The sequence below is a fragment of the Fusarium odoratissimum genome (assembly GCF_000260195.1).
Source record: "Fusarium odoratissimum NRRL 54006 unplaced genomic scaffold supercont1.117, whole genome shotgun sequence".
Lineage (NCBI taxonomy): Eukaryota > Fungi > Ascomycota > Sordariomycetes > Hypocreales > Nectriaceae > Fusarium > Fusarium odoratissimum.
The window spans coordinates 376-9,855 of NW_022158769.1; the positions used below are offsets into that span (position 1 = coordinate 376).

General features: G+C 47.0%; 5 protein-coding genes across 5 annotated transcripts; 3 read left to right on the plus strand and 2 right to left on the minus strand.

The window, feature by feature from the left end:
- Positions 1–1,755: 1,755 nt before the first annotated feature.
- FOIG_16675 (uncharacterized protein) lies at positions 1,756–2,256 on the minus strand (the record flags this gene model as incomplete). The annotated part of the gene is made up of 1 exon (XM_031218140.1): positions 1,756–2,256. The coding sequence occupies one exon, from the start codon at positions 2,254–2,256 to the stop codon at positions 1,756–1,758; it is 501 nt and encodes a 166-aa protein (XP_031052141.1).
- A 769-nt stretch (positions 2,257–3,025) lies between these two features.
- FOIG_16676 (uncharacterized protein) lies at positions 3,026–4,129 on the plus strand (the record flags this gene model as incomplete). Its single annotated transcript, XM_031218141.1, has 1 exon — positions 3,026–4,129. One exon carries the CDS (start codon positions 3,026–3,028, stop codon positions 4,127–4,129), a length of 1,104 nt encoding a protein of 367 aa, XP_031052142.1.
- Positions 4,130–5,170: 1,041 nt separating this feature from the next.
- Positions 5,171–5,980, plus strand: FOIG_16677 (uncharacterized protein; the record flags this gene model as incomplete). Its single annotated transcript, XM_031218142.1, has 2 exons — positions 5,171–5,255; positions 5,313–5,980. 2 exons carry the CDS (start codon positions 5,171–5,173, stop codon positions 5,978–5,980), a joined length of 753 nt encoding a protein of 250 aa, XP_031052143.1.
- A 181-nt stretch (positions 5,981–6,161) lies between these two features.
- Positions 6,162–6,785, minus strand: FOIG_16678 (uncharacterized protein; the record flags this gene model as incomplete). The annotated part of the gene is made up of 1 exon (XM_031218143.1): positions 6,162–6,785. One exon carries the CDS (start codon positions 6,783–6,785, stop codon positions 6,162–6,164), a length of 624 nt encoding a protein of 207 aa, XP_031052144.1.
- Positions 6,786–7,954: 1,169 nt separating this feature from the next.
- Positions 7,955–9,199, plus strand: FOIG_16679 (uncharacterized protein; the record flags this gene model as incomplete). The annotated part of the gene is made up of 2 exons (XM_031218144.1): positions 7,955–8,480; positions 8,544–9,199. 2 exons carry the CDS (start codon positions 7,955–7,957, stop codon positions 9,197–9,199), a joined length of 1,182 nt encoding a protein of 393 aa, XP_031052145.1.
- Between the last annotated feature and the right edge of the window lie 281 nt (positions 9,200–9,480).

Consider the following 9,480-nt stretch of genomic DNA (forward strand, 5'->3'; position numbering starts at 1 on the left):
AGCATACTGGTTTGGAGAAGTCCATAGGTTAAAGCTAAAGCTAATCCTTATGACTGCCTTCTGTAATTGACTTGATATTACTCCCTTCTTTACCTTGAATAATTTCCGCATAGTATTACGCACTGACTGCCAACTCTATGATACCTCTTTTACTAATAATATATTGTGTAAATCGAGTATTTGGCGTAAGTATGGATTCGATGGCGCCGTGAATGGAAGATTGGCAGTAATGATCCAGCTGACCATTAACTCCTTTGCTTTATTGATATTCGATCTTATAGTAGGAGACTCTAAGCAATGCCGCTTCGAGGGTGGGTGAATATCAGCGCGAGATAAATACGAATCTGCATCCATATTATCATCCGCCTCGGTGATCATATGAGACCTATATCTCGTAAGACAATAGAGAAGTAATAAAGATCAGGCTCATATAGATATCATTTACCTTCAGAGGTGCTTAATTGGCGATGTTATATTTATGGCGACGAATAATAAGCTCTTGCCTTGTTTATTACATTTCAAGCATACCTAGTAGGTCTGCAATATCTGCAAATCAGGGCTGACTTCTATAAGAAAGAAGCCATGGGCTTGGATCCAGCTCCTCTGACCTTTGCGATTCTTATTAGCAATGTATTCTTCTGGTATATATTTCTTATAGCTGATCTGGATAGTTGGGAGGTCGGCGAGGGTTGTTCTTCCAGCTTTAGTCTTAATAGATGCAGCATCAAGCTGCTGCTTAAGTGATTTGCGATGGCCACTAATTCCTAGAAGCGATTCTAACGACTGTTATTGTGCTGCTATAGCGGGTTACCAGCGAATCGCGGAATACAGATGCTTCTTATCAGGGAGCGATGTTAATTCTGAACCAGGTGTTTCCAGCATGCGAGCAAATGCAAAACATGTAGTTGCGCCACCCCTGCCGCGTTCCTAGGTTCCATTGGTGTAATCAACTGGGGTACTACACTTAATTGATTACCCTATGCCTAGGACTCCGAACAGCCTCGAAACTCATAGGGCTATCGCATAGGAAAATCTATAAAATCTAGTATTTCAAGTAAATCAAGTTTGAAGCATTATAAACTTGCTTACTTGAAATAAACTGGTTTATCGACTTACTTGACTTACTTGAAATACTTGACTTAATACTTGAATTGAGGTCAGCGCTGGAAAACACTCAGCTTTGCGGTTGGAGAAAAGGTAGTGCCCTCCGGGCTCATAACCTGTTGAAGTAAAAGGGTTGATTGTTGTTATTGTTAGTTCTAAGTTACATATGTCTGAGAGGAGCACAGCTCCTTACATAGTATCCACATCCTAGCCACCAGCAGATCAGACCACCTTAGCCATACTGTCTCAACACATCCTACCTACAAGAGCCCTTGACAAGGCACCATTGTTTTGCACAAGCTCTTGGAACTTATCATCCTTCCAAAGATACTCAACGACGCAAGCGGCATAATGCACTACTAAATTTCATAGCTAATCTGGCACTAATTCCTCGAAAGCAAAGCGCACCAGTTCCACTACATCACCACTAGCCTTTTCATCCAAGCGAAGATTCACCAAGCTTCCGTGAATCTTCTCATAAGAAATCTGCATAAGCCTCGTAACCCAATAACGGTCTGCCAATGTGTAGACCCTGGCGTGGTGCACTAATGGGTTTGTATAAACTTTTAATGCCCTGTTGACTTCGGGGATTTGGCTGGGGTATTCCCATGAGGCCTGAAAGTCCTCCCAGAGTGTTATTTTACAGACTTCCTAGCCCACTTTCTTTTTTTTCTTTATTCTTATAAGGGATAGATACCAAGTAGCAGGAGGTTTCGCTTCAATATAATCCTCGGAGGTAGGTTCAGCGGCCGCGACGGATTCTTCTTCAAAGGTACTCATATATACTTCATCAACAGTAGGTGTTTTCTCGACAGGCTCATTGCTGAAAGTTGTTTCAGCAAGCGGCTCATCAGGGTTGTGCGCCTCTTCTTTGCCCTTGCTGGAAGTTGTCGTGGCTGGTGGCAACGGTTCCGGAGTGTCATAGTCCCCAGTGTATACAAACTGCCAGAAGCTAGTAAAGACTATCTCATCGATATCGTCCCACTTGACAGAACAGTCCGATGACTCTTTGAATTGTCCATTCACAAGTACCAAAAGAGCCGGTGACTGGTGGCCAACAAGCGCAGAATGGATGGTGAATTCTGTTCGTTGAGGACCAACGATAAACTTGAATGGCTTTGATGTAGCGACGCTATATACGTCGGTAAGCATGGTCTTTATTATATTTCCTGCATACACCTACCTTTTCTTCGATATGCGCTCCATTCTCTTGGGTTTCTTTGCCTAATTGCAGTAATAACTTATTTGAGCCATTTTCCTCATTCTTCTAAAATCTCCTGATCATGGAGAGATACCCAACTGGTTTTGGCGACCCTACCCCGCTCCAAAGTTTGATGATTTTATTGATTGTTGATTGGGCCTGCTCAGGCGTGGTTGGCCTCCCACAGTTCGTCTGGCAACACTAGCGTAAGCATGTCGCAGCTGAATTTGACAGATCAGATAATTTCGTTGACCTACTGTAACAAAGTGTTGAATAGTGCCAAAAGGAAGCTCATGGAAGTAGTTTGAAAAGCTGATAAATATTGTCATTAAAGATGAGGATGAATGCCTATCCCGACTACTCTGTACCATTAGCAGATGTCTAATTGCTGCAAATGCGCACATGGTGGGAGGGAGGACATGGGCTAGTTACTGGTCCTGTGGGGCACCCCGAGCCGGGGTTCAGAAAGCCCACTTACTTAGCCAGGGGGCTGTCCCTCTTCTCTCTTTTCCTTTTCAGCGCAACAACGGCAAGCCCCGGCAATAGCTGTTACTTAAACCCTTTCATCCGTCCTCACCAACGCTTCACTCCTGATCATCGTTGTCATAACTTGTCGCCTCACGCAGATCAAGCGGCATCGGGGCGACTATTCCGTTTTACATATACAGCGGTAGATATTCCATCTATTTAGAGAACAAGCAGTACAATCCGGCCGACATTATGGCCGCCGCTCGACAAAGACAGATACTGTTAGACGTGTCCGATAACGTACCACCTATCAGGGACGAGGAGCGACCCGTTTGCGAAGAGTGGCTCCAGTCCATTGACTTCCTTGCGCCAGGAAAGGACCAGGGCGTGTGGGTTACAATCGTCCAGAACTGGGAGCAGTTCCTAAAGGCGACAAAGACGAAAATCACAGGTTCTGGTGCATCCCGCCGTTATATTCAAGGCCCAGCCGCCAAAAAGCGTGAAGCGATCAAGCAAGCATTTTGGGAACGAGTAGATGGACTCGAAGCGTTGGCTGAGCGCTGGCCTGCGAAGGCACGACGGACAATTAACCAGACCGCAGAGGGGCCTGATGCCGGGCCATTCGAATCGCTCGCGGCCATCTGGGACTTGGAAAAGATGAAGAGATATCAGTCTATGTGGACAAGCATGATATGCTTCTTAGTATGGGCTATCAATAATGACGGAGATAGTCTAGAGGACATGGGCTTGGAATTAGACGAGGCGGTTAAGGAAGACATCCTCGACATCGGGATGGTGGCAGTAACCCCGGCTTCCAGCTGGTTTATTGGTGACGACACCCCAGAGGATCTCATCCAGGCTTTCCTCACCAAACTCATAACCGATGAGTCTGTAACGGCGCGCAAGAACCCGCTGCTCTGGTGGACATCCATCTTGGTGCGGTCGGCGATTTCGGACGATAGGGAGAAGGATTTTATTAGTAGGGGAACGATCAGCATGAACATGTTACCGCCAGATGTGGCCATTAGGGGCCGTGTAGAGGCTATCGGACACTACAGCAAAGTCCTTATTCTCGACAAGGCGTTCATGGGGTGGCGGACGGGAAGGCCTGACCGGGAGGTCTTGGCCGAGGCGATAGCCCAGGACCTCAATGAAGTGGACAATGAGTGGCTCAATATAGAGGACGGACCGCGGCCAGATGACCGCCTGGACAGACGAACGTGCCAATCACCAGCGTGGAAGATAATGCTGAAGCATTTGGAGCAGGAAGGGTGCCAGTGGCTAGGCCAAAAGGAGAGGACAACGATGGGAGAGATCAGAAGGCTTCTGTCTGCACTGCGGAGAGTGAGTAATTGAGTAAAAAAGTGTGAGAAGCAGTGAACTGGAAAAGGATCGCGCAGGGACAAATAATAACATTAAAATATCTCAATCTCTCGTCGTTGCTTCCAGTGTTAGTTGAACTTTTCCGTGGCCTCAAAATTGTCCTAATATCCTATCCTTTGGATCGGTCGTTGAAGAGACGTCAAATACTTATATATCGTCTTGCGAATCTCGCCAAACTCTGCAAAGCCTCTCTGTTGCATCAACATATCTTCGATCTGGGTGAGCTCTTGAAAATAAATCTCTTAATCGCGAAAAGTTAGACCTAGCGGTAGATGGTAGGGATAGCGCTCTTTGCTATGATGCATATGATGGACATGTCTCGGAAGCCTGTATTCTTCCGATCCGCGTTCTATACAAACTTGCCTGACTCCAACTGGCCTGACGAGTAACAGATGCAGGCTTGTGGACCCAATTGGCTGCAATGTGAAGCATGTCATGGTGTCATCACCCCCTCATCTTCTGTCGGATCGATTCGTCCCTCGTAATCCATCCTGATCGCTCTTCAAACCCGTATCAATTTTTGCCAGCAGGGCCATCAATATATACATTATGATGACGCCAAACTCACCGATTACGGAAAGCTGTCAATGTCCTAAGGCAAAGGAGGTCGACGAAAGGGAAGGCGAAGTCGGCACCTCGGTGATTTGCCGAGACTGCCTGCTAGAGGTGGCGACCACCCAGAAACCCAACGTTGCTGAGCAAACAGCAGTCGAGCAAGCAGTCCTTCCCAATGGTCGAGCTATCTATATTGCTTTCAAAGACTCGCCATGGTTTAGTAAAGCCTCCGGAGAGTGTTTGAATGACTACAGCATCAAAACGGCTATATTAATATGGCGAAAAAAAAACCCATCAGTCAGGCACCTAGTTCGTGAATATGGCATTGCAGCTCTGGTAACGTCACTGAAGGGCTTACTAGATGAGGAAATATTCTCGTCCACCGATGCTGCAAGGCGTCGGTTTCTAGACCTCTTTTCGGAAGAGGAAGTGCCAAGGTCTGAGGCTGGGCACGGGACGATGGCTGAACTTCAGTCTGCGAAGCAGGGACAGGCTGACGACGGCAAATGCAATCCATCAGATAACACTGCCGATGGGCCTGGCAGTAGGTACAACTTTCTAGATTAACGCGCGATATACTGATTTACCCTTTCCTTTGTAGTAAATCGACGACAGAGTACTCGACTGAGTCGACATCACCAGAAAAGTGATGACCTTACCTTCCTACCGATCAGACCACGACAGCGACTAATGTCGCAGCTGCAATTGATATTGGAGCACGCATGCTTCTCATTTGGACAGCGAGAAATGCAGAAAGAGCTAGACGACTGGGATTGGAGCTGCGCTGAGGCAGTTCAGCTGGATACGTGGATAGACTTATTCAAGCAGAATAAGACGCTTGAGAACGAAGAAAATGCCGGAAGTCTCTCGAACTTATTCAGTTCAGTGGCCAGAATTCAAGATATTGCCACTCATCGACTCAGCGTTGCCGTCGTCGAAGTCAACGAGTTGCTGTCGAGTGCGGAAGAGTTTTTACAGCTTCTCAACATACCAATATATCGGGACGCTGTCAAGCCGCTCCGGCAGCATATTGAAGAGGTACTTCTCACAGCGAATCGAAATGTTGCCTCGGTCTACAAAGAAGTTGACAGGAAGTCGGGAGAGATTGAGGCCCAGAGAGAAAGGTTAAAGCGGCAGGAAGAAGAAGTTGAATGGTATCGAAAGGAGAACCTAAACAACATTCGAGATTCCATCGAGCATGATATATTCGCAGCAATGGCAAAAGCCAAGGAGAGTTTGCCAGATATTGGGCTTGCGGATATCCGTTAAGTAGGATGATCCCGGTCGCGGGGCCTGAACTTGACAGGACGTATGCTGCTTTTATCTGAGAGAGGGAACCATTCAACGTCAACGGGAAGGTCAAACAAAGCATAATAACACTAGATGAAAAGTATAGCAGTGCACTGAAATCCGTTCATGCCAATACACCTGTCAAAGCTAAGAAGGAATATTATCTAAAAGTCCACCTATCCCCCGCGTCGCCGAAGAATGGCGTTGGAGGCTTGTTCATGTATAATGCGATATCCAGTATCAGTTGAGGTATCTCCAGTAGAAATGCCTGGACTCGACTCTCGTCCAATAATGCGCGGTTCTCATAGAATATTTCCACAATAGCTTTCCGCATTTCCAGGATGTCAGTTGGAGTAGCGGTGTACGCCTCCCGGGCCGCGTCCAAGAAATAACTGGATTTCCATTGCTGCTGAGCCACTCCCTTGAACTTCTTGATACATAACTCTCCGAGGCGAGGAATGTCGTACATGTGCGCAAGCGTAAAGACTTTGGCGTGAAGAATCAACAGCCGGGCCTCGAGAGTAGTTTCTTTCTCTGTAACAGGTGAATAGTCGTCGTCCTCTCGAAGTATGTCCTCGTCAGGGGCATCGCTCGAGATAGCAGTTACGACTTCGTAATCCCAGAGATATAAAAACTGCACCAGACATTCTACTGCCTCGGGGTCGGCGTCTCCGAAGTTGAAAGAAGCTCTAGCAGTGCGGTGATCAGACCCATTCCCCTGTGGTTCAACTCGATCAATCTTGGCAGCATTAAACTCGCACGATCGATCTATGACAGGGGACATGGAGCAAACAATCGAGCGGTGTGCCTTATATAGTTTAGTGTCCGATATGAGATCTATGTCGGAGTATTTCCCTGTATGAAAGAGACTATATAGGTATGATTAGCAGAATGTTTTCAATAAGCAAGGCAGCCGAGTGAATTTACTCTTTCATCCACGCCCTATGGTCTTCCATGATGCAACGGTCTCGATCAGGCGATAAAGGTCTGAGGACTCTTTGAGGCTCTTGCCGTACCGTAGGCCATAAAGCTGGCTCTGAAAATACGATCTGGGCAGTAGAATATGAGCTGAAGACGCCTTGCTGGAGTAAATACTGTAAGATCCGAACGAGCTTGTCCCGAGGGAAGTTTGAGACGGTGAGATTGTGCTTTTGCACCACTGCTCTTATCGCTTTCTGCTTACGCAGAGCCAAGTTCTCGGGTATAGAGAAAATTTGTTTGCATCGGGAAGAACGGTAGACAGTGTTACGATCGGCCTTAGAATATTGCATGTGTAACAGGCGGGGGCCACAATAGCAACGCCGCCCAGGCCTCTGTCTCTTGGTCGACGTGACTTGGCTTGGTGAGTTGATGACGTTCGGTGAGATATATTGTTGACCTGGAGTAGGCTATTTAGAGCTGATTGGTTGGATATAAAAGTTGTGCTGGCCTGTAGAGCCTGATTCGGAATTTAGGCGCTCAGGCATCTATGCAGTACATATCACGGCTGGGATCTACCAGTACTAAACCACGAACCAAGAACTTGGATGGGGAACTTCTTTGTATAGCTATGACTGAGGCAGTTTTGGAATATCTTTTCAAGGCAATGGTCTAGTTATTGGAGAATGAGGTTATAAGGAGCGCAGATATTTTTGCCTCTCCGAATAGTTAATGTTCCTTAATATTGTTCAAGTTAGACGACAAGAATCTCAAAGAGGGCAGGTGGAAAGCTAACCCCAATGACGAATCACATGCATGGCGCCATGTCTCGGATGCCTCTATTATTCCGGTTTGCGTTCCGACTAAGCCTGACTCGACCCTGACCAGTCTAGCGATAAACTGACCCGGGCATGTGGCTTCGATTGGCTGTGATATGAGACATATGGTGCTGTCATCATCACCCACCATCACCAGTCGAACTCAATTTTCCTTTGTCGCCGTTCTTGACCGCTCTTCAATCCGTACTTGATGATGATGACACCGCTCGATGCACAGAGTACTGACGTCTGTCAATGTACCAAGGTAAAGGGAGCTGGAGGGATCGAATGCGAGCTTGGTACAACGGTGATCTGTCCAGCATGCCATTTGGAGGAGGCAAACACCCGGGAGCCCAACGACGCCGCGCAAACAGCCGTAGAGCAAACAGCCCTTCCAGACGAAAGAAGGGTCTATATTGCTTTCGAAAGCTCGCGTCTTTTGAAGGAAACTGGCGGACAGCATCTGAGTGATAAATCTATCAGATCAGTCATAAAAAGGCGGCAGAAAGGACAGACGACGGCCCGGCACCTCCTGAACGAATATGGCATCTCAGCTCTGGTAACCTCACTCCGAGCTTTGGTAGATGCTGAGATATTCACATCCACCGATGCCGCGAGTCGTCGATTTCCCGATCTCTTTCCAGAAGAGCAGGAGACAGCAACTGGAGATCTGTCTACAAAAGAGATCGAACCGCATGATGGTGAATGTAACCAATCAAACGATGCGTCTGGTGGCTTTGGAGGTAATCACGTCTTTCCTAACCTAGGTGAGCCGGCGATATGCTGATGCACTTCCTTCCTTACAGCAGGCGTATTGCCAAACAGTCGACCTGGCCAGACTCTCCGGGATTGTCGCCTTCCCACCAGGCCACGACATAGACTCATGTTGCAGCTACAATTAATACTAGAGCACGCATGTTTCTCATTCGCACAACGAGAAATGCAACAGGCGCTGGACAAATGGGACTATCGCTGCGCCGAGGCGGTCTCGCTACAAACCTGGATAGACTTGTTTCGGAATAACAAAACATTCGAGACCGAAGGTAATGCTGGGTCACTCCCGAACCTGCTCAGCTCAGTAGGCAAGATTCAAAATGTCATCATTCATCGACTCGACCTTAACTTCTTCCAAGTTAACCAGTTTTTACTGAATGCTGAAGAGTTCATCCGGCTTCTCGATACTCCATTGTATCTAGATGCTATTAAGCTGCTTAGGCAGCGTATTGAAGAAGTACTTCTTATGGCGAATCGAGATGCTGCTTCAATCCATAACGAAGCTGATGGGAAGGTTGCAGAAATTGAAGCTCAGAGAGAAAGGTTAAACCGGGAGGAGGAGGGCGTTAAACGTCATCGGGACGAGAACCTGGACAACATCCGAGATTCCATCGAGCGTGACATATTTGCAGCCATGGGACAAGCTAAAGATGCCTTACCAGGTATTGGACTGGCGGATAACCGTTAAACAATTTGATGATTCGGGTTCAGGAATACAATATGGAGTCGAAGAGATGATATGTAGAGTAAATTAAGCGTTTTGTTAGAACCCCACTACTCGTGGGTTTGACTAAAAAGGAACCCCACTCATAGAGTGGGCGGCAAAATTCTGGGACAAGGGCAAAATTCTGGGACAGCCGAATACCCCGCTCAGTCCGAATTTGCTTGATTTCACCACCAAAAACCCAACTTTTGAAAGACATTTCTAAGTATCATTCGGTCATATCTTGTATCTCAATTTGAATTTTC